The sequence below is a fragment of the Crotalus tigris genome, unplaced genomic scaffold (assembly GCF_016545835.1).
Source record: "Crotalus tigris isolate CLP2741 ecotype Arizona unplaced genomic scaffold, ASM1654583v1 scf7180000017567.3851432, whole genome shotgun sequence".
In the NCBI taxonomy this organism is placed as follows: domain Eukaryota; kingdom Metazoa; phylum Chordata; class Lepidosauria; order Squamata; family Viperidae; genus Crotalus; species Crotalus tigris.
This window is the reverse complement of record NW_024096477.1, coordinates 2,974,907-2,999,329: the sequence shown is the minus strand read 5'-3', so window position 1 is coordinate 2,999,329 and position 24,423 is coordinate 2,974,907. Positions and strand designations below refer to the sequence as shown.

The 24,423-nt window shown below is 40.2% G+C and overlaps 1 protein-coding gene across 19 annotated transcripts in view; it reads right to left on the bottom strand.

The window, feature by feature from the left end:
- Positions 1 to 24,423, bottom strand: part of RREB1 (ras responsive element binding protein 1) — a 166,586-nt gene that overhangs the window by 9,594 nt on the left and 132,569 nt on the right. For 18 of the 19 annotated variants that reach the window (XM_039350493.1, XM_039350500.1, XM_039350584.1 and 15 more), the window contains 3 exons: positions 18,709 to 18,898; positions 15,779 to 18,470; positions 7,809 to 7,973 (listed from right to left, as the gene is read on the bottom strand). In XM_039350493.1, coding sequence (XP_039206427.1) covers positions 7,809 to 7,973; positions 15,779 to 18,470; positions 18,709 to 18,898 — 3,047 coding nt within the window. The remainder of the gene's footprint in view (positions 1 to 7,808; positions 7,974 to 15,778; positions 18,471 to 18,708; positions 18,899 to 24,423) is intronic. The other variant, XM_039350601.1, reaches the window with a different exon arrangement.

Genomic DNA, 24,423 nt, shown 5'->3' with positions numbered 1-24,423 from the left:
GCAACCTTCTGACAAGCAAAGTCAATGGGGAAACCAAGTTCACTTAACAACCGTGCTACTAATTTGACAACTGCAGTGATTCAGTTAACAACTGTGGCAAGAAAGCCATAAAATGGGGCAAAACTCACTTAACACTTGTCTTGCTTAGCCACAGAAATGTTGGGTTCAATTGTGGTCGTAAGTCAAGAACTACCTACATGGTATAGTGCAGAGGTAGGCCACCTTGGCTCTTTTATGACTCGTGGACTTCAACTCCCAGAATTCCTGAACCAGCTATGCTGGCTCAGGAATTCTGGGAGTTGAAGTCCACGAGTCATAAAAGAGCCAAGGTTGCCCACCCCTGGTATAGTGGTTTAAGTAGTTAGACCAGGCTTAGGAAAAGGCAGGTTCAAGTCCACTTTCAGCCTTGCGAGTGCACTGGGTGACTTAGGATCAGTCACACTCTCTCAGCACAATTTACTTTCACAGGGTTGTCGGGAAAAACTGAAGGAGGAAGTGCTATTTGTGCCATCTTGACTGCGTGAAGGAAAGATGGGAAGCAAACCTAATCCATTAAGCATTTCCTTATCGTCAGCAGACTTCATCGGACTGAATATAAAGACCAGAGAAATGAAGGGAACAAAAGAATATCTGCTTTAATGTACAAAATGACACACCCTGTTTTGTAACATTCTGATTGTTTCTAATAAAGTTCTAGCTGGCTGTGGAGTTTTTTTCTTCTTCACCAACTCTCCCCTTTCTCCCCCACTAAACTTTAGCTAATGTTGCAGCATAATAGGGTATGTAATCCTGATTAGATTTGGTGTTCATAGCCATTATCTTTTTTAGAGTGCCTTTTATATGTTACAAGAACTAACAGTCCCTAGATAAAAAGTCTAAGGCTTGAGTTTTTGAAAGCTCAGTAGCCACTTAGAAATTAAAGGGATGTCGGAATGTTGATAAAATCCTTTTTCTGCTGATTCATCAAGTCTGTATTTGTGAATGTCAACAGGACAACCTTGAAAGACCAGACAAAGACAGGCCAGAAATCAAGAGGTTATATACAGTTCTAAACACATGAAAAATAAAATGCAGGCATTTTAAATTTAAAAACAAAAAACCCAAAGGAAAAATACAAACAGGCTAAAACAATATCATTGGCTAAAGACAGAACTCTAACAAATGGAGCCAGAATATCAAACCTGAACATTCATGTGTTTATAACAAAGTGTCATCAACAAAACTGCAGTTGATTGATGGAGGAAAGGGCCTGTGTTTGAAACCTTCATTCAAGTACCCTGTAGGAAGGCACTTAAGCATGTTTTGTCTTTGCAATGGGAGTGGGGTAGAGCCAGGGTGCTGCAACTCCCCCTTGAAGCTAGCATTTGATAGCTTGCTCAAAACCCATTTCCCAACATCCCCAAATATCTTCACTCTTAAGGACCATCTGCAAAGGAAACTCCATAATTGTGCAGGTGCTCTTTGGCAGTTCAGCAGTATCAATAGAGCTTTCTTCTCCAGACTGAAAAATAACTTTTCAAACTATTTCTTGGGAGTGAAAATATGTGTGTGCATATATATGTATTGAGTTTTATCCCACTTTTATGACTTTATTAAGTAACCCAAGGCAGCGAACATACACTATACTCTTTCCTCCTCTTAATTTCCACACAATAACTCTGTGAGGTAGGTCAGGTTGAAAGAAACTGAGTGGCTTCAAGTCAACCAGCTGGCTTTCACGTCTAGGGCAGAAGTAGGACTTACAACCTTCTGGTTTCAAGGCTGTTGTCTTAACCATTACACCAAACTGGCTTTCTATATGGTATTGTACACCAAACTGGCTCTCTATATGGTATTGTACACCAAACTGGCTCTCTATATGGTATTGTACACCAAACTGGCTCTCTATATGGTATTGTACTGCGCTGATGAAATGCACTAACAAATGGTGTCAACAGCCAAGAACCCATCTTGCAAAATAAAAGGCAGTGAAGTCCCCTAAAAGCTTTTCAATTTATAAACCAGCCAGTGTTGATTAACTGAAACTCTCAGTCCTTTTAAATAGAAAGAGTACTTGACCCCTATTTTTTCTTCCATAAAATGAAAGCTTTGTATACATCTCACAGGCCATGCAACAAAATACAACAAAAAACTTGGGAAAAGCCTTATTTAATAAATGAGATTTTAAAAACTAGATTTGGTTACTAAGAAGTTGAAGTCCTTATTCCCATTTCCCCCCCACCCCATTAAAGTGTGGTTTTAATATATCATTTCAGATATGGATTCTATTGTTTCTCAATTTTTGAATCATATTTTCCAGGTTTCCTTAACTCCTCCCTTGTTAAGGATGTTTTGAGAATATAGATGTTTTGATTTTACAGCGTTTCAACCAGACTGGTGGACAAAAAATAGATTGAGGTCTACTAGCAGATCTTGAGTGATTTGCAGTAATGTACAACTATGCATCATTAAGAGCAGTAACTTCTACCTAAATTAGAATGTTGAAACAGAAAGTTTGGCAGAATCAGATATGAAATTTTGGCACCAAAGATTATTTAAAGGGGCTCAGAGCAATCTTCCTGTTTTCCACTATTGATTCCAGTTCATATATTTGGGGGCTCTAGTTAAAAAGACAAATCCAAGAAATCCATTCTTGGTCCCAGACAACTAAGGAATCCAAGATCAAACAGATATGTAACACATCTGTCCTATCCCCTGCCCAACCATTCCCAGAACCCTATTTTACTTATCATAACATGAGGAAAATTCCAAATCCATGATTGCTTGGGTGAGTAGAAACAAAACATACATAGTGTGTACCAAATTTGTATGTGGGAAATGACAACTTTGGCAAACCATTGCTTGGGAGCTGTGACCTATACCACAATTATATTGCATGATTAAACATTATGCACCAAACTCAAGGGGAAGTTGAGGATTTATACATACAGTCACCAGACCTTAAGGCAGTGGTTCTCAAACTTTCTAATGCCGTGACCCCATAATACAGTTCCCCATGTTGTGGTGACCCCCAAGTGGGTGTGGCCACCAATAAGAGGGAGTAGGACAGCTAGGGAAAAGGGAAGAAAATGGTGGACAGCATGGTTTGGCGACCCCCATGAAATGGTCATTCGACCCCAAATGGGGTCCCGACCCACAGGTTGAGAACCACTGCCTTAAGGTATCTTCCTAATCCAATTATCTTTTGTATGTTCTAAAGCATTTTGCAGGTTGCCATGGACTGCTGACCTCATAAATCTGCAGCTAGACTCCCTAATACTCCTTGCTTCATAATCATGTGCAGTTTAGCCCATTTATCTTTTTTTTTTACAATGACTTGAGCAAAACCCCACCCTGATCTTTCACAGAGACTTTATAAATACATGCCCATTGTGTTGTCCTCCCTTCAGTAAGCAGAGAGTCACATGAAGTACTGCTATTAGTAAAAAGAATAGATGGCTTTTATAGAAATTCTGTTGACTGGGAAGCAAAGTTTAAAATCTGTTCTTCTTATAGGTAACTGTTCTTAGGTGGGGTGGAAACAGCAATTCATTATTTAAAACTGTAACGGCCAAGTTTCTAATTGAGTGGAGATTCTCAAGCACCACATACAGGTCTTAACTGAAATACCTGCGCATTTTATGATTTGCATAACAGCCTGTTATATAAGGCATACATACCAGCTTTCAAAGGCTTAAGTTATAAGCCGTTGCACTTTGTTCCTAAAGGACTCCTTTTCATTCTGTCACCAAACAGGGAGAAAACAGTAGCAAGGTCACTAGTTTATTAAATCTGACTCAAGAATGTGAAGATCTAATGACACATGCTCCTGACAGCACCATATAAGATGTGCAAATAATGCAAGCAATCATTTTCAGAAACCATAAGAAAATAGCTAAGAAGAAAGAAGCAAACTCTGGGCTGCTGAGCTGGGGAGAATGGATTGGGGGGGGGGGAGGTCTTTAATTCATATATTTCTCAAGTTATTTACATCATGCTGTATTGATTCCCTGTTGTTGACTCATAACTTTATTTGTAAACTAAGAAGTACAGCATACTAACTCTAGGCAGAAATTAATCCAGGATCTACTATTAGATCTCAGGGTGATTTGCAGTAAATTGTATACCTAATTCCCAATTATCTAACAATAGCAGCATCTAAAACCATTTGATCCTCCCTAATTGAGGATGGTGATAAAGAATGTTGGGTGGAGGAAGTGGGAATAGATTTTATCTAAAGAGACTTATGAGTTTAGTTCTGGTATGACTTTTAATTTGTGAGCTATCTGTGTCCTCACAACACTGGCAAAACACTGTCTGAATTTGCACCTTACTGTAGTTCAAACAAAAAATAAACCTAAAATATTGAAGTATGCAGGTCCTTCATCTACAGTCATTTCTGATTTTTCACAATAGTATTTTTTTTATTCTGGTTTTTTTTTAAATGTTCCAATCTCAAATAGCTTCCACTAGGTGGAACACTTTGGTAAGATCCCTTTCATACAAATGAAAGAATTCATATCAATGCTGATTAAACTTATCTTATTTAATTTTCAGTGATGTGATTAAATTTATCCTTGATAGGCAAACGTTGCCTCCCTTGTATGGCACGGGCTCAGTCCATTTACTCTAGTTCAGGGGTCCCTAACCCCGGGTCCGTGGACCAGCACCGGGCCACGGCATGCCAGAAAATGGTCCGCACAAACAAGCAAAGCCCATCCATGGGATGCAGGCAGTACTTGGAACCACGCTCCCTTTGGTCCGTGGAAAAACCTCTCTCCATGGAACTAGTCCCTGGTGCCTAAAAGGTTGAGGACTTCTGCTCTAGCTTATGCATTGCCTTGTGAAGAGGAAAAAGTCCTCAAAATTAAACATCCATGGTTAGAACTGTACAGATTCCTAAATTCTCCAACCTGAGACTGTGAAAACAAGAACATGGGTGGCAGCTAAGAGCACGTACCTGCAAACATCACATTCAGAAGACTGTTTCTTTTGTTTTAATAATGGGAAAAGGTCTCTCCTACTATCTACAGTGTATTTCTCCATGTATATCCACTGAATTCCAGATAGAGCATTGATGAAGTATAAACACACAATTCAAAGGATACAAAGGAATCAAAAAAGAATGTAGCAGTAAATTAACATTTTTCTATTATTAAGTTATGAAATTGTCACTTTTCTTTTTTCTACTTATTATTTCCGATTAATCTTCTGCTTTTCTTACAGGAAACCATGGCATGCTATAGCTGCTTCTCTTCACAAGAATCTTGAGAACTTCTTCTCACTAAGCTGAGTGAGAGAAGACTGCGCCAAATAGGCTTTTCTCCCAAAACTACCCATCTCATTCTACCAGTCATCAGACCAAATCAAATAAAAACAACAGCTAGTTAATGATACTAAACCATAGTTCCCAACAATCAACAGTAGCTTTAATCCTGATATGTTTCCTCCAATTTCCATTAGCAAAATGTTACAAAAGCCAAAGCATCCTCTTAAGAAAACAAACACGGGATTTCTTGTCTTGTACTATTTTCAGCTAAAGCAGTGGTTCTCAACCTGTGGGTCGGGACCCCATTTGGGGTCGAACGACCATTTCACGGGGGTCGCCAAACAAGGCTGTTCACCATTTTTCCCCCTTTTCTTTGGCCACACCCCTGGCACCCAGTGATGTATAAGTGGTTGGGGGTCACCACAACATGGGGAACTGTATTATGGGGTCGCGGCATTAGAAAGGTTGAGAACCACTGAGCTAAAGGCTTTCTTACTTTAGCATGATGGAGATCTGGACTGGCAGGGAAGAAAAACTGCGAACTGAAATGGACTGAAGAGCCAGTGAGTAGACTGGCTTTCTGTAATTCCTCTACGGACAAAGAGATAACTTGCAATCACCCAAAAATGCTTCAGATAGTTTCTCCCCATGAGGAGGCTGCAAGACAAGTGTCTCCAGCTCTGAGTGACAAGGGAATGAGCCATCTGGCCCAAACCAAAAATGTCATCTTTAAAAGGATACTGGGTCTGCATACTTCCCTTTCTAAAATCACTTTTGGAAACTGCTTCTTAATGCAAGGGATTTTACAACACTGGGTGAGTTTCCTTAAATCCTTAGTGAAAAAACTTTAAAATACAAGTTTTAAGGACATAAACCAGCGGTTCTCAACCTTTGGGTCGCGACCCCATTTGGGGTCGAACGACCATTTTACGGAGGTCGCCAAACAACGCGATCCGCCATTTTTCCCCTCAAGGGGCGCCGCCGCGCATGCGCACCGCGCATGGGGGTGCCGCCGCGCATGCGCGGCACGTCCTTATAACCGGGGTCGCCGTATAAAAAGGTTGAGAACCACTGACATAAACCAATCTGTATAAACACACAGGGGTGATTAAAATTTTGATTTTAGAAAGTTACAAACAGACTTTGTAAGTTAAACATCTATCTTTACCAAGGGTGAAGGTAATTTTGAAATAAGATTTTGCAATTAATTGTAAGGAGTTCTTCTTATGGAAAAAATGTTTTCGTCTTGAATTCTTAAAACAGTAAGATCTGACTTTAAAAACTGGACATCATAGAAAATGAGAAGTAATTAAGGATTACAATTAAAGGGGGAGAACATTAAAACACAACTTACTAATACTGAACAAAGCAAAATATTTTAACATTGGACATACTGAAGAGAATTTTTGAACAATGCCCTCAGAAGTTAATTTTAAGGATGTCTGTCTCTATAGGTAGACTATGTACAAAGGCTGCTATGGAAGAAGAACAAATATTATCTGATGTGATCAAGACTGATTTGAAAACGGAAATAAAAATAACTAGCTACAAGAATGACATGGGAAAAAGGAGTTACACCAGATATAGAAAAGAAACTGGTTGATGTCTTAATAATTAAGAGGAGGATACAAATAACAAACCAAAGAGAGTGACCTGGATAATTTTCTTATATTGGATACAAAAGAGGCTTGTTAAAGCTTTGAAGAATTTTGTGAGAAAGGGCAAAGAAAAAATGAAAATAAATCACATTTTAGGCCATTATTTGATGATAAAGCTTGTTAGAAGGAAAAGGAATTAGTTTATTTGATCAAGGTTGAAATAGATAAATTGTTATTTCATCTAACCCTTAATGGACATTTGCTGATCAGGACTGAAATGATAAGGTTTTAAGGGTCTGTTTATCGATAAGAGATAGGATAAGAGATCATTTGTTATATTTTAGGAGGAGGTAACAAGTTAGTAAACTTGTCGCTTCTTTGTGTACTTTTCTTTTTCTGTAACTTATTTCTTATTTTTTTCTTTCTTTTCTTTTTTTTCTTTTTCATACTATTTTTTCTTCTTTTTTTAAATTTGCATCATTGTGAATTGTAATTTTTAATAAAATTTCTTTAAAAATTAGGATGAGTAGGATCCAGCACATGTGGAAAAGACTAAGTGATCCCTCCTTAGGGTACATATATGCTGTAACAAATCTCATCACAATTTAAAATTTGTAAAACTACTATCAGGCCTGTCTGCTTGATAATCTATCTAATCGGACAGGTAATCTAGAACCAATGACAACTACCCTCGCCCCTATCTCTTTGTTCTAGTGTAAGATGAGAAAGAGCAAGTTTTGACATAGAACCCTCTTGCCTATCTGTGAGACTTTCAATGTTCCCACCTCTCCTGAAGAGGGGAGAAATCCCCACAACAGACTTCAGTTGGTCAAGGTGTTAACATCTAATTGAATTCCTCAGGTCCTGAAAAGACTTCTAAAGCCTCACTGATTCCTCTAAAGGCCCAAAGCAAAAAGGAACACAACTTATCTTTAAATTCTGGAACAACCTAAAAAAGCTACCTGTGCTATCATGAGCTCCAGCATCACTTTCTTTAGACTGGGGGATAAGCCCGTTTCTTCTCAGACAGTAGTTGGCAACTCCGTGTTTGCGTAAGAGGTGGCGTTCACAGTTAGATTTGGTAGAAAAGAAGGCATCACATTTTTGACAAGGGAAGGGCTTCTGACCTGAATGAAGCAGGGAAAAAAAACATATTTATCTTTTTTTCTAATGCATCAGAGGAGCTCCTTGTGTTTTCCTATCCCTTCAACTTAGATTGAACAACTTTGACTCAGCTCAGTCCTAAATAGATTACTTTTAAAAGAAGGCCCCTATTAAATTTGAAGCAATTTACTTCCCTAATAGCATGCTCAGGATTCCAGCTATTGCCATATATAAAATAACATAATAAAGGTATACTGATTCTGAAACCCCAAAGCTCTGAGAGTTCTCCAATATAATTGCCTGAAAAATCATATGGACTTAATAACAAAAAATTATTTTAAGAGGTTTGGTATCAGTGGAATACTCTGCAATCAATTGTGCATGTGGCACCACACAAATCCAGGAGGAAATGTATGTTTGGTTGCAAATGATCATAGCTTCTGTGGCCCATTTAAAAGGGATCTGGAAGGTCATGGGCTTGATAAAGTGAGAGGCAACTGCTGAACTAGCTTGCAACCTTCCCTTGGCATTTAAACTCATCAAAAAGCTTCCATCAGTTACTTAAAGGGGAGATTATTTCATTTCACACATATATTTAAGTCCCCAACATAATTTCCATGGTGCTATATGGCTAATTAGAATACTCAAGCATATCAAAGGGTCAACCTCCTTGTTCAATCTACGGCAGGAGTAAATTCTGAACTCACTTAAGAAAAGGAATGTTCCTGACAAAATTAGAGAAAATAAGGAGCTGGTAACACATAATTATTATTTTTTTATAAAGTAAAATTCCAAAGAGCTAAGGCATGGGTCCCCAACCCCCAGGCCACAGCCCACTATTGGGCCTTGAGCCATTCGGAACCGGGCCACAAAAGTGGTGGGTGAGTGCAGGCGTGCACACACATCCCTACTTGTGTGAGCAGTAGGCAAGCACGTGTGCACTCCATTTGCGTGTACAGGTGGGTGTGCGTGCCCACCACTCGCACAATGGAACTGTATGCGTGCTTGCGTGCTGCTTGCACGGAACCATCCCCTCTTCCTCCCCTGCCAGTCCATAAAAGTAGAAAGCTTGGGGAACTCTTGAGCTAAGGTATGTAATAGAGAAAAAATGGATAGGGCATAGGGGCATGGAGAAATAAGTTTCTTAGGAAAGTTAACTATCAGAATTGCTAGTACCTGTGGCCACTTCCACAGCAAGTAAAAGGCTCAAAAGCCAGCTGCCTAAGCAAGGCCACAATTCTGCCTCGTTGCATGCATCTTCAATCAATTCACACACAGCTATAAAAACAAACATTAGAGGGAAGAACAAAATTCCCTCCTAGTCAAGTCATCAAAATACAATCTGCAATGCCAGCTGGGCTTCGTAAGTTAAAAAAAACATACAACTAGTCATGCCATTCAACCATGCATAAAGGTAGCCTCTAATCATCTTGAGATCCCCAAAGAACATGAGGCAGAAAAAAGAGAGCAGAGGAATATCACTAAACAGAAAGAAGGGATGAATCAGAGTTGGTCGAAGTACTTTTCCAGGTGTATTTCAAGCATTAATTTTTCAGATGTTTATCGAGCATTACAAGTCTGTCAAGTCTTCCTAATCGCTACTCATGTAGTAGGAATTTTCACAGTCCATCAATGGACACTATTTTTCCAGATATACATATAAAACTCGTGGAACAGGTAATTTCAGAAAATAAATACGATATTGTTTAATCTCTGTTAAAAAAAATCATGCTACCGTACTATGCAACAGATCCAAATTAAAGTCTCAATATGATCTGTATTTAATAATAATAATAAAGCATTAGGCCAATGATGACTAATCTATACTAGTGTACACTAATAACCAACAACTATTCTCAAAAATATGCCTCGCTCTCGTGTGATTTTCAGAAGGTTGCGGAGGCCATGTGAGGATGAGGTACACTTTCCTGTGACCTCTGGAACCTTTGGAAGTTGCGGGAGAGGGCCATGCATTTACATGGCTTCTGAAGCCTCCAAAAACCACACAAGAATGGGGCGTGGTTTGTGCAATTTTCAGAGGCTGCAGAGGCTGTGGAAGAGCTTTCTCCAAAGCCACTTCAGGAACGAAGGCCTTGTGAGACCCAGAGCAGTTCTGGGTAGGTTGCAAGGGTCTGAACACCACTTGAAAGTATGTGGCACGTGGCAGATCCTGGGGACGGTTAGGCCATGAAGGCAATCGAGCCTTGGGGAACAGCACCGGCAGCTTTTTAAGTGGTATCAGTGGTTCTAGAGATGAAGTTGAGGCCTGGTCCTTGACTTCAAGCCCAGCCTTGGGACTGCCATCAACTGCTGCTGTTCATGGTGGTCTAGATCAGTGTTTCTCAACCTTGACCATTTTAAGGCATGTGGACTTCAACTCCCAGAATTCCACAGCCAGCATTGCTGGCTGTGGAATTCTGGGAGTTGAAGTCCACATGCCTTAAAATGGTCAAGGTTGAGAAACACTGTCTAGATGATGGGGGAGGGGAGGAGGGGAGATAAATAATTGTTTGTTTTGTTTGGGAGGAACCACAAGCCAGGAGAGTCAAATTTCTGAATTTTTAACATGATAGACTTAAACTCTCATAATCTTCTTCTCTTGGCAATCCTAAATATGAAATTCCGGTTTTGTACAATTCGAAAGTACTAGATTGTGAACCAGGACCAAAGACTTTTTCCTTTTTCCATACAGCATTAACCTTGTGAACTCTCAAGCTTCCTCCTTCTGTTATATATTCAAGATGGACAGTATTTAATGTTTATTTGTTGTGTATATGTAGGGGTGTGGGTCTATACATATGCTGTATATAGTATGTTTAGGTGTGTGTCATGTATTTATTTATTTATTTATTTATTTATTTATTTATGAGACTTATATAACGCTTTAAGTGCAAGCACTCTCTAAGCGGTGTACACCAGTAAGCAATGTGTGTGTGTGTGTGTGTGTGTGTGTGTGTGTGTGTGTGTGTGTGTGTGTATATATATATATATATATATATATATATATATATATATATATATATATATATATATATATACACACATTGCCCCCCAACAATATGGGTCCTCATTTTACCTACCTCGGAAGGATGGAAGGCTGAGTCAACCTTGAGCCGGTGAGATCTGAACCGCTGACCTGCTGAACACAGTCAGCTAAAGTGGCCTGCAGTACTGCACTCTAACTGCTGCGCCACCTCGACTCATATGTGTTTCACTTTGAGAACGGGCAACTAAATTTCATTTTTGATGTGTGCCGTTGTGCCCACAGTAAAAAAATGACAATAAAGGTTATCTTATCTTATCTTATCTTTAAGAAAAAAACATAGCCACAAAATCTTAGTCCGGGAACAAGAGCTACCATGAGTATCTTCTCATTGCAGTGTGAGATTTTAGGGATGTTTTCCAAGTTTGAATTTGTCATTTTCTTCCTCTCCGCCCCATTCTGCTGCACAAACAAATGAATCATCAACACAAGAGAAATAGGTGACCAATAACCACAACGGAGTCAATGGCAGATAATCCAGGCTGTGTAGTAGACATGGAGGGCTTACTCTGATTTAGTCATCATTATACCAACATTTAAAAAAAAAACTAGAAACAAATAAAATGAGGTGAGAAACAATGAAATTAAATTGATGGAGGGAAAGTCAACGTGCTGTATTTTGTCAAAATTGTATGAAATCCCAGCTTCAGTGTTTGAAAAACAGAGTAGGAGTTAATACTGGAGTTACCACAGGAATGATGTAAATATATGGCAGTGCCCAATTCATTCATCAACTGTACAGATTACCAAGATTTGGTAGATATGTAGTGTGGACAGCCCCTTCCCTTCACTAGGCAAAAATTCTTCTGAATGTTCTGGGCCTTTGACATGAACGTTGAATTTATACCTGGTGGAGTTGTTTTTGTTTTTTTGAGGGGTGGGGCTTCAAAAAAGGAGGGGAAAATAACAGAAAGCAAATATTCACAGAGAACTTATAGGAGGGATTATTTTCAAAACCAAGAAGAGGGACCCATACTGTTCTTAAGCCTGCTATTGTTGTTGTTGTTGTCCCAGCTGAATGAATTCACAAGGAAATAACTTGCCAAGCATTGCAATACCCAAGTTTCCTAATCTGAATGATATTAATGGATTCAGCATGTTATAGTTACATCTAACATACAGAATATATTTCAGTTCGATCAATTCAACTTGGATTCTTTCCAAATGCTCAACATCTACCATTATGTGTTTTACACCTATTATTAGCAATAGTGTTTATGTTTATCAAATTCATATCTCATCACAATCCAAATGGATGCTCAGTTAGTTACAACAAATAGGTGTTTATGAAAAATGGCCTCTAGATACACCACAGTTGAAGAATAAACTGCTCTTATTCCTCTTCCTCCACTACACTGCAGCCCAAAGACTGTTTCATGCTGTGAGAAAATCTACTTACTACTACTTAGTTGTTTTAATCCATGTGGAAATATGAAGCATGTTTTTTTTTTAAAGGGATAAAACCAGCCAACAAGTTTTTAGACAAGGAAGGAGGTACAGTTCAAAACAATGAGTTAAATCAGCAAAGAGATTATTTTTTCAGGGAGACTGTAATTAAGTTTTTAAAGATGATCTGGTTCTACTCTGAGTTCAATGGCAAAGTCTAAATTGGCAGAAGTTATTATCTGAGCAGGCAATCCAAAGACAACGGCTGCTATTAAACTGCTCTGTCTTTATTCAGCCTCCAAACAAAGCTAAAACACCAGAAATGGTGAAGCCACATTTTCCAAGAAAAGGCTAAGGGTTTTTTGTTTTTGTTTTTTGTTAACATGGTTCATCTAATTCAGGAGCAAGCAGTTATTTTGAATCAGGCACTGTTATAATTGTCTTTGGCTTGATCCCAATTTTGCATTTCTGCCACTAGTCGTGACAAATATTTTGCAACTACTCTCCTATTGCTGTTACCTAACACTAAACTCCTGCCATTCTTGCAAATAGTTTTAATTAGTTCCTGCAGATTCTATCCTTTCCTGATGACAGCACCATAAGAGCAAACAAGATTGGAGAAGAGGCTAATCCTGTGATTCCCTCATTTGAGACAAAACAATACTGGGTGCCTAAGCAGGCCAACTGCTCTGGCTACACACCACACAGCTGTCCTTGAAAATGGTGGGAGAAATACTGTGCATGAGCAATGCATTTTAATAATTAATCACCGTCCTCAATGCCAATCTGTTGCCCTTTTTTATTTGCAAACTTCAACAGTTCTAATCAATCTACAAGTGTTCCCGCTGCATCTAACACTGAATGCTCTAAAATATCAAAGCAGAAATCAATTGTTTGAATTCAGAATTAATAAGATGGTGGAATATATGTAAATTGGCAAGGTAAAAAGTATGGGAGGATAGGTGGGAAAGGATATAACATTATTCATAAAGTTTACAAACAGCATTCGCCAGCAATATATGAATCATAGGAACTGAAGGACATATTTAAGTGCAAACAGATTTGCAAAAACAAAAGCTAGTTAGCATATTTTTCACACATCCTTAACCACACTAATGATTTTTTTTTTACTTTTACGAAAGCCAAATGTAATGAAGAAAGATCCATATCTTAAAATTTGGAAGTTTAAGTAAACAAAAGGCTCTGATGCCGTTTATTAAAATAGAGACCTATATAAAGAAAAGACAGAGAAGGAAGTAGACATATCTCTCTTTCTCCCTTTGATCTATGTTTAGGGAGAGCCAATAGAAAGCCTTTTTTCCCCCCTCGCTCTGGCTTTCAATTCAAGAATTGGATACATCAAAATCAGAGCAAGTCTAGTCATTGAGTGAGAGCAAATCTTAGATAATTTACATGGGGCAGGAGGATTTTTTTTTAGTAATTTTCTGTAAACACACATCATAGATCAGGGGTCTTCAAACTTGGCCCTTTTATGACTTGTGGACTTCAACTCTCAGAATTCCTCAGCCAGGCACAAGTCATAAAAGGACCAAGTTTGAAGACCCTTGTCATAGATATTAAAAGTTAATGCAAGTTTTTGTCAGCAGTTTGCTTCAGAACAGGGTGGGGAATGAGGGCCCTTTTATGACTTGTGGACTTCAACTCCCAGAATTCCTCAGCCAGGCATGCCAGCTGAAGAATTCTGGGAGTTGAAGTCCACAAGTCATAAAAGGGCCAAGTTTGAAGACCCCTGTCATAGATATTAAAAGTTAATGCGAGTTTCTGTCAGCAGTTGCTTCAGAACAGGGTGGGGAACGAGGGCCCTTTTATAACTTGTGGACTTCAACTCCCAGAATTCATGAGCCAGCCATACTGCCTCAGGAATTCTGGGAGTTAAAGTCCACAAGTCATAAAGGGGCCATGGTTTGCCACCTCTGCTTCAGAATGATGAAAAGCAACTTCTAATGAAGGCAATGAAAACAGGAGGAGCAGAAAGGAGCAGCATTGTGGCTTTCTTTCCTCTATAGCTATTCCAAATGCTGCTCAATGTTTTTCTTTTTTCCACTGGGTTAAAGTGTAGGAGGAAGCAATGTTGAAGCCTCGCAAATGGAAAAACAGATAAGGCAAACACATCTGACAGCAGGAAAAAAGAAGATGTACTCTTCCCTTCTGCTGTTTCTTTTCTTCCTCTCCCCGCTTTTCCCAACCTGGATCTTTCAGATAACGTTGGCTTATACTTCCCATGATCTCTACACCCCTGATGAAACTAAGATACAGAGTGGATGAGAGTCAAAACTTTATAGCTACTCTAATTGACAGGAAGGGAGAATTTAAATCAGAAATCCTCACCAATCTAAAAGATTCTACAGAACGATTCTAGGACACAGTGATTCTTCTGCAACACTGTAGACCAGTGTTTCCCAAACTTGACAATTTTAAGGCATGAGGACTTCAACTCCCAGAATTCCACAGCCAGCAACGATGGCTGTGGAATTCTGGGAGTTGAAGTCCACATGCCTTAAAATTGTCAAGTTTGGGAAACACTGCGTAGAGACCTTCCAGTTTTGCCTCTTGTCAAAAAAAAAAAAAATCCTTTATACTCAGACCAGTAGTTAAGAGGTTAAGAGATCCAGTTGCCACAGCAGAGTGTGGCACTGTAGCCATGAGCCTTGGCTTCTCCCACCCCCAATGCACTCTACCCTGTTTGGATGCAGCAAATCAGAGCCTGTCAGGCCCAAAATAGCAAACTGGGCTGTAAATCAAGATTTGATCTTACAAGTACAAGGGTCAACCCTGTAGTACGAGGTCAACTGCTACTAATCCATGCAACTAGTGGGGAGGGGAGCATGCTGTTTGGTTGACTGAGTGTAGTTTAATTTATTTTCTGCTGCTGTTCTATTATGTTTGAAGTTTTTCATCACCAGGCCCTGCTTTCCTTTGTTTCTATTCCTTTTAACACCCAGAGTGATGTATAACTGATGGACAGCTATATAAATTTACCAAATAAATAAATGGTGCACAAATATAATGCAGTTTCCCAATTAAAAAACAGGATGTCCCAAGAATGGCGCAATACAGGGTAAACTTATCAATACAGTTAAAGCTGGCACATTTTCCTGGCAATCCCTTTTGGATGTAAAGAATTAATGATGCTCTTCCCTCTAGAGCAGGGGTAGGCAACCTTGGCTCTTTTATGACTCGTGGACTTCAACTCCCAGAATTCCTGAGCCAGCATGGCTGGCTCAGGAATTCTGGGAGTTGAAATCCACGAGTCATAAAAGAGCCAAGGTTGCCTACCCCTGCTCTAGAGTCACATCCCTCCTGGTCACTCAACTAAAACTCCCATGAGCACATCCTGATCGTTCCCAACCCCCAGCCATTTTGTAAGAGCTCTCTTACCTGTATGAGTGAGCATGTGCCGCTGCAAAGAACTTGCCCAGGGGAAAACTCTAGGGCAGTGGGGGCACTTGATTTTCTGAATGCAATTTGAATAGGCATTTCGCTTTCCACGCAGGAGGAGTTTGTCTTCAACAGCCTCTCTCTCTTCCTCGCTAGCTCCGTTTTTATCAGCCGCTTCTTTAAAGTCTGCAGTTGATTGTAGAAATGTGCTAAATTTATTGGTGTCTGTGGTTGCCAGCATTTTCTCTATGCTGGCAAACTCCCCACTTGATTCCAAGTCCAGACCGCTGCTTGCTTTTGGCTTGTTTTTTGTGCCTTTCTTTCTGCCTCTTTTCTTTACTGATCCAGACGTGGAGGATTTCTGGGACCCCGTTGGACTGCTGGTGCTCTTCGTTAGGTCACTGGGGGTGTTGGTATCCGTCTGGACAGTGGCTAGGGTAGTTGTTTTAGGACTGGGATTTCCTAACTTTTCAGAGCTGGTGGAGCTGCCAATGGCTACCTTGGGGACAGAGTCTGCGCCTTCTGCTTTGAGTAAAGCAGGCGCAGAAGCCACAGATGAAATAATCTGTGCAATGGAAGCAAGGGGTGGCAGCTCTTTCGTTGCGTGAGGTTTTGGCAAGAGAAGCGGTGGTTTGGGCCTCAAAGGCCTCAACAAAACCGAGTTCCCCAAGACACCTGGAGAAATTATTGGGACGGTCAAATGAAGTGGTCCCTTCAGTGGTTGGGAATGTCTGAGAGCTGTGTTTTCCAGATTGCCGTTAGCTGGAGGAGACAGTTGACAGTCCTGGAGTTTCTCGTCATGGAGCTCTTGCTTCTTATCTTCACTCATGCTACTATCATCACTGTCCTTTTTTGGAGCCTTGGGAATTGATAGATCAATGGGCTCCATGGAGCTGTCGTAGAGAGAGGACCCAAACGGGTTCTCTTGCTTGACCAGTACAGAATTCAGGTTTTTGTTCTTTTGCGAGAAATCTAAAGGCTCATCAAAATCCATTGGGAAGTTATTTGCAGTTTCAAGTTTGATCGATGCATGAGCGGGAGCCCCCCTTAAAAAGCCATTCTGCGATTCCAGGAAAGGTGACACAGATTTGCAATCCAGATAAGTGCTTTCTTCCAGTAACACAGGGTCAGGCTGGCTTTCTGGAGGAGTGCAGTCCACGGCCAGCACATAGCTCTCTATCTCCCGTTCCTGGATGTCCAAATGCTGCTTGAGGATATGATGAATGCAGTTCCGCTTGGCTGAGAAGGCCGTGCCGCACTCCTTACATTCAAATGGCTTCTTCTTTTGGCAGCTGCTGTGTGTCCTCATGTGGACACGGAGGGCACGATAATGCTTAAGGTCCTCCCCACAGAATTTGCACACTGTGTCTGGGGAGCAGAAAGCATCTACCATCTCAGCTGCATTGCTGGCCACGTACTCAATATTCTTCTCTATGTCCTTTCTGGTTGTTTTGAGGTGTTTCTTGCGCAGGTGCCTTTCACAGTTGGCTTTCACTGTGAAAGGGTAGTGGCAGATCTTGCAGATGTATGGCCTCTCCCCACTGTGCGTCCTCAAGTGCCGGATCAGTGCTGCCTTGTCGGCTGCAATGTAGTCACAGATGTTACACTGATAAGGGGAGATGCCCAAGTGAGAACGGATATGAGCTCTTAAGACTCCAGAGAAGGGGAACACCTGCTCACAAAAACGGCACGGATACAAAACTTTCCTCATAGCTGGGGTCTTCTTGTTTGCGGTTCCAATCATGATGGCCTTGAAGTCCCGCTCGGTCACCTCTTGTTTTATTTTTGTCTCCATTGTCAAAGGCAAAAGGGCTTCTATGATGCTGTCTTGCTCCAGCTGAGTTTTCATTTCATGTTGACCCAAAGATTCTGGCTTAGCCTGGGGAGAAGGGCTGGAGTTTGTTCTGGATTTACTGTGTGTGACAGAAGAATCTGCAGTTGATTCTTGGTCAGAGGTTTTGACCATTTTGGGTGGTACTGGAGGAAGGCTTGGGCTGATGCATCCTGGAGAAGCCTGCTGAGTGTTGACCAATGGAGGTGGTGTTGAACTTGCTACAACCGTCCTGGGGGCTACCAATGGCTTTGGCTTCAGTGGAGGCATATGTTTGAATATGGATGGGATGGGGATATGCGATGCCTTAGGCAGTGGTGGAAGGCTGATCTGTGGAGTCGCTGAGGAAGCCATCTTTAGGATCTGCTGGATATCTGCTAATTCACCCGAAATGGGTTTAACAACAATGCTATTGTCAGGCTGGATTATGAAGCCTTTCTGGAAAGGCTGTAGTGAGAGTAGCTTCATATTTTCTTTTGTAGGGGGAAGGACTGAAAAGGGGCCTCCCACAGAAGCAGCCTCCAGAGGGGATATGTTCAACTGGTTATCGCTTCCTGGTTCCTGAGGTAGGTTACATTTCAGTGTTCGTAGCTGCATTTCTTGGACCTCATCATCTGGCACGAGCGCCTCCTGCTTGACAGATTCAATGTCTTTGGTATGCTGCAGCCCCAAGGATGCCATGTAAGCTTTTAGGTCTGCGTCCTCTGACTGCAGGTTGCGCACGTTTCTTTCATGATCAGTGGCATGGGTGTCTTTGTGCAGCTTGAGTGCTGAGAGCATTGGGAATGCCTTGTTGCATACCTCACAGATATAGCGATGATAATCACTGGTGCATCTCCGCAGGTTCGTCTCACACCAAACCTAGGAGACATGACAAGGAAACACATAAGCATCGAGTATCCACAAAATCCAAAGGCCAACAGCAGCCAGTTTTTGTGCCCCTGTATTTTTAACTAAGGCTTCCCTCAGGAAGAGGCCGGCTGAAACTGATTCTAAGAGACCGATGCTCCAGATGCTTAGCTCCCAATTCTCTTCTAAATTAAATAGAAAAAGAAAGTAATGGATATTATACAAACAACCAGGTAAAATGAACAAACACCTGAGAAATGCGAGGAAATTTCCTACAAGAAAAGTCTGTGAAGCCCAAATCATAGAAGCCGGCAGGAATCGAAGGGTTGTTCTGAATATAAGGCTTTCCAGTTGAGTCCTTTGGAAGTTGTTTATGAATAACTGCATTATGCCGCAACAACCCCCGGTGTGTGCGAAAGGTAATACAGCAGACATCACACCTAGAGAGGAGGAAAAGAGCATAATTACTTATGAGGAAGACACACAATCACACCATCAGTATCAGTCCAAACAGAACACTGTTTCTTGCCGTTCTCTTTCCTTGTAAAAACAGAGCTAGTATCATAATGGAAAATCAGATGTCAAAAAGTTCCTATAACCAAGGCAAGTAACCATTGCTTCTGGATAACCAAGATGATCAATTCCCAACCAGGTTTGCTGGCTTTGACTTAGCATGATATGTGAATCCCCAGGCTATATATAAGTCCTGTCAAACTTTGAGGATGATGCTCAGAACGATTTTAAAAGTGGTTACCATATTGTGAAGTTTATATGATGTAGGATGCAAATTATTAAAAAAAAATAGGGAGAAATCACAGTAACTGTATTCAATATGTCAATTAATTTACAATTAATTTTAATTTGTTTTAATTTAAAATATGAATTTTGTCTTGACCCCCACCAAGTATTGTTCCTGCCTCTAACAGATCAACCAAATGTTAAATCCATTCGTTTTAATGGTGCAATGTTTTATGTGAATCCAATCACATCAGGTCAGAAAACAGCATCTTAAACTCAACACCTGTTGCCATGATTGCAGATGGAAACCTGAAGTCACATTAGCAGAGACAGACGTAGTCACCCCAAAAACCTCAATCAGACACACTTCATTTCAACACACGGTTCCTCCCAAGACCTCCCACTTACTCTCCAGGACCTTGTTTCTACATCTCCCCCCAAAAACAATAAGGGTCATTGTGAGTGGACTCCAAAGGCATGAAAGAGAAAAACAGATAAATAGTCTTTGGGCTTTTAAGGTCTCTCCTGTGAATCTCAGTTGGGAGAATCAAACAGCTGGAATGAGGCCATTATAGAGAAAAGAGCAATAAACTATGTAACAGCAGCTAGCCAGAAGAAGATAGCAAACCACCAGGGAGATATTAACCAATTTTCCTCTCAGTTGATAGAGACACACCGAACACACTGTAAAAAGGGGGGCTCTCACTTTCACAGTAATGCTCAGATGGACCAAGAAAAAATAATTACAAACTCATCCCAAACACAATGCTTCAGCTTTGCAAGTACATCCACAGAAATCTTAATCCAGGATGACTTTTCAGATTACTAGTATAATTCTCCCAAATATCTGTATCAAAGTGTTGCGCCTAATAAGTTCATTCACATTTAGGCTTCACTTTGAGCAGTGAGATGTCTCTGTTCACACTAAGAATATAGATAAATTAGTTTAAATACCATTTGATGCAACTTTATGATCCTATTAACGGGAGGAATCAATGTCATACTAACTGCAATAAGGGCCAGGAAATCTAAACAACTTTGTACAGAGTTCTACTACTAATTCTTCCAATAGACGTGAAAAGAATATAATTAAAACCAGGCTATTCATAAGCATTTGTGGATATTTTTAATGACCAATTTTGACGCTTGTTAATGAATTTTAAAGAAGTACCTTTTAAACAGAAGAAGTTGATTGTGTCAATGGAGAAAACATATGACAACACTTTGAACATAATATCAAAGAAGAGAGAAAATGAAAAGCTTGCAATCTTAACGTGAATACCCCACACACAATGTCAAGCTAAATACAGACAGGATAGCTACATAAAGCAGAGATTGAAGCAGAGAGAGGAATTAAAGTAGAATGACTAACAAGAGTGACAACTAAAGCTGCTGTACTAGCAAGGCATTTTTCCAGCTGTTCTTCAGGGACAGTTTGATGTAAACTATGATACTGGTATTAACATCTGAAAACTAACATTCTTCATTATTTTCAAACAGAACTTAACTTCTTTTTCAATAATAAAAAAACCAAGCTGTCCACCAAGATTCAGATTTGTGTAACAGCACATTTACATGTAGGCAAAACATAAATTCCCTTGCACCAAGCATTCAAACAGCATTTTGCAATAGTGTACAAGATTACATTTGAAAGTCTTTGTGTCAGCTACCGCACAAAAAGAATATTAAAAGAGGACTTGAACACTCTTAAGTCTCTTGCGATTTCTGGGGTCAAAGGAAGGCATTCTGTTGTACGTGCAGAGGTATTTTTATTATCCATCTCCCCTAAGAGTCACACATGAACGAGTGAACTGATAACGATAAATGAGTATTGTGAAGGATAGCACAAGTCTTAGGTTATTTTACATTCCTAAATCCAATTCCAAATTAATAACTTTTAAGTGGGCAGATTTAAAGATCTAGTTAAGGTTATTCAGATTGAAAGCAAAAGCAACAGAGAAATGCTTCATTTTTTTCTTGAAATGTGCCCAGGTACTGTCGTGCATGCAGTACTCTAGGCCTAAACAGTTAGTTTTTAGCAGAAAAGAAGAAGAAGAAGAAGAAGAAGAAGAAGAAGAAGAAGAAGAAGAAGAAGAAGAAGAAGAAGAAGAAGAAGAAGAAGAAGAAGAAGAAGAAGAAGAAGAAGAAGAAGAAGAAGAAGAAGAAGAAGAAGAAGAAGAAGAAGAAGAAGAAGAAGAAGAAGAAGAAGAAGAAGAAGAAGAAGAAGAAGAAGAAGAAGAAGAAGAAGAAGAAGAAGAAGAAGAAGAAGAAGAAGAAGAAGAAGAAGAAGAAGAAGAAGAAGAAGAAGAAGAAGAAGAAGAAGAAGAAGAAGAGACCCAGCTTTTAGCCATGGGGAGAAAAAGCTATAAATCTGAACTGTACATAATTGTTTACATTAACCAATACTCAAGCGGAAGCTTCCTGATCACCATAAAAATTATTTTCTGAACCCCAAGTGCCCCTTTGCTTCTACTTTAAGAAGAGATTGGGAGAATTTTAAAACAGCTTTGAAGTAAAAGGCAAATGACTAATTCACCGTTGAAACGAAACGATTTCAATGTTCACCTTTATTAAGTGTGCACTGGTTTATGTCTCTGTTAACATTAGCAGTTCACCACACAGCTTGCCTTTCAGGACAACCCCCAGCCCAGTCTTTTGCCCAGAAGTCTCTGAGAAATGGGATCAAACAGCTGCATTAATCCCCAGTTACTGGCACTAGAGGAGCTGGCATTAATACTGAAGGAAAAGAGCCAGGGATGACAATCTGACCAACAGATAGTGGGACAAGACAACTGTTATTCAACAGCTTATAAACACAATCATGAGCTGCAAGAAAAAGAGGTTCTATACTACTACAGGACTAAATTAATTCCCCAGTATATCAAACCAGCTGCTGTATGGAAATAATATTCCTCATCCTGCCTAACAGGCTTGCCCTTCCTTTTAGGTTGCAACCAGGAAGCTCTGGAAACTTCTCAGAGCACACTGGCATTTTCAAATTGAGATTACTATTATGGCTTTCAGCTGAAGTGAAAGTCGAGCCTTCCCAGGGAAATGTTTGATAATGGTCAAGGAAGAGATTGACAAATAAAGCACGAGGAGCAGCTGAAAGAGCAGGGTCTGAAAAGAGATTAAGCAAGTTTATACACGTTTAAAATTGGTGAGAGGACAGAACAGGGAGGAGGCAGGGCAGGAGATATACATTGGAGGAAAGGAGTCAATATTTGTTAAGAAAAGAAACAAACAAAAAAGTAAACGTATGTCACAGACTTAGCTGCTCACTTCACAGGCTTATGTGTTCATAAAGATCTGACTCCATTCAGATCTAAAAGCTCTTATTCATCAAAGTTGGTATCTCTCTCTCTCTCTCATCTCTCTCTCTCTGCTTAATTGTATTGAAAGTGTCACTGATTATAAAATCCCTGCTTATTCACATCATATTTTCAGCACCAAACCTTCAGGAAGCAGAATGTGATAAAATGATCTAACCCTAGGTCTCCACATGTATTTCCTACCAACCATAATATCTGAAACTAGCTTTGACACATTCTTACCACTTTTCCTCCCCCCCCCCCTTTTAAACTCAGGTAGACTTTTAATACCATACATTAGAGAACTTAGTGTGAAGGGCTGTCATCAGTGCACACAAAGTTGCTTTGAGTTCCCCAATCTCACGTCACTAACACCAAAGCAATGATGCCAGGAATCCTGCAGAGGTTTACCTTCAGCCGTTGTTTTTTTTTTTTTAAATTATTTCAAGAATTATGTGCAATGCTATATACTCTAACATTCCACCAAACATCGGTTTAACAGATGATTGTGAACCAATCACTGTTTTTCCTTCTCAGAGAGCTATTATGAAGACAAGGGGTAGATAGGAAGATGGACAGAAACGTAAGAACCATGGCATGCTGGCTGTCGAGGAAAGACAAAATAAGAATGGAACTAACTTGTATTTTTGTTCAGTTGTCTCCTGCAAGAGGGTTTCTATTCTCCTAGGCAACTTTGAAAAGCAGAATGAAGGAGCTGGATCGAAGGCTGACACTGACAGAAACACAGACAGAGAACAACACCTACTTAAGTAGAGCCGTTTCAATTGCCACTTGGGGTACTCCCAGAACTTGCTGAGGATTTGGCCAAGCTTTTGTGAATTAAATTCCAGAAATCCAGAAGGGGTGAAGTATCAGGCAATGGAGGATGGAAAATGAAAATTCAAAGAACTACAGAGCAATCCATGTGATACTGATGCCTGGGAAGATTATAAAACAGACCACAAAGAGATTGATCTTGGTCTGCTTTAAAAACAATGTAACGATTGCCAGAAGTCATCAGGGGCTTGTTAACAACAACAACCCATCTTACTTTACCAGACTGCTGTAGACAAATCTTAATTTCAGCAAAGCACTTAATGTCTCATGACATACTGACTAGCAATCTAGTTAAAGGCACACTAAATCACATGGAACAAAATTGTTCATAGAAGTGGGTTTGAAAAATCATACTTAAAGAGCAATTCTTCTTAATCAAATGAGTGGAGTCATGAGTCCTGAATTCTTGAACAAGTTTTTATTAAGGAAGTGGATGAAATAAAGCAAATGCTGATCAAATTTGCAAATGACACAAAAATGGAAGGGATGCCTAGCACCCTAAGAAAACAAAAATTCAATGCAGAAATGAACTTGATAAGGTAGAGCAGGCATGTCAAATTGCCAGCCCGCAGGCCAAATGCATCATACCGAAACCGCGCCCACCCCATTACCGGCAATGGGGGGAAAGTCACAATACGTCGCGAGTTTGACATGCCTGAGATAAAGAAAAGGCTGAAATATTGAGTGAAATTTTTAAAAGACAAATTTGAAAGTAATGCATGTAGAGAGCCAAAATAATTTGAACAGAAATATGATAGAGCAGGGGTCCTCAGCCTTGGCCACTTTATGACTTGTGGATTTCAACATCCAGAATTTCTCAGCCATGCTGGCTGAGGAATTCTGGGAGTTGAAGTCCACAAGTCATAAAGTGGCCAAAGCTGGGGACCCCTGTGATAGAGCACAAGTGTCAAAGTTGCCACGTCACATGACGTGTCGCAAGCGTATCGTGACTTTTTTCGCATTGCTGGAGCTGGGATGGGCGCAGCCTCCGCATGATGCAACCGGCCCATGGGCCGGCAGTTTGACACCCCTGTGGTAGAGGATATCAAGTTAAGCAATGTTAGGTGTGAAGAAGTTTT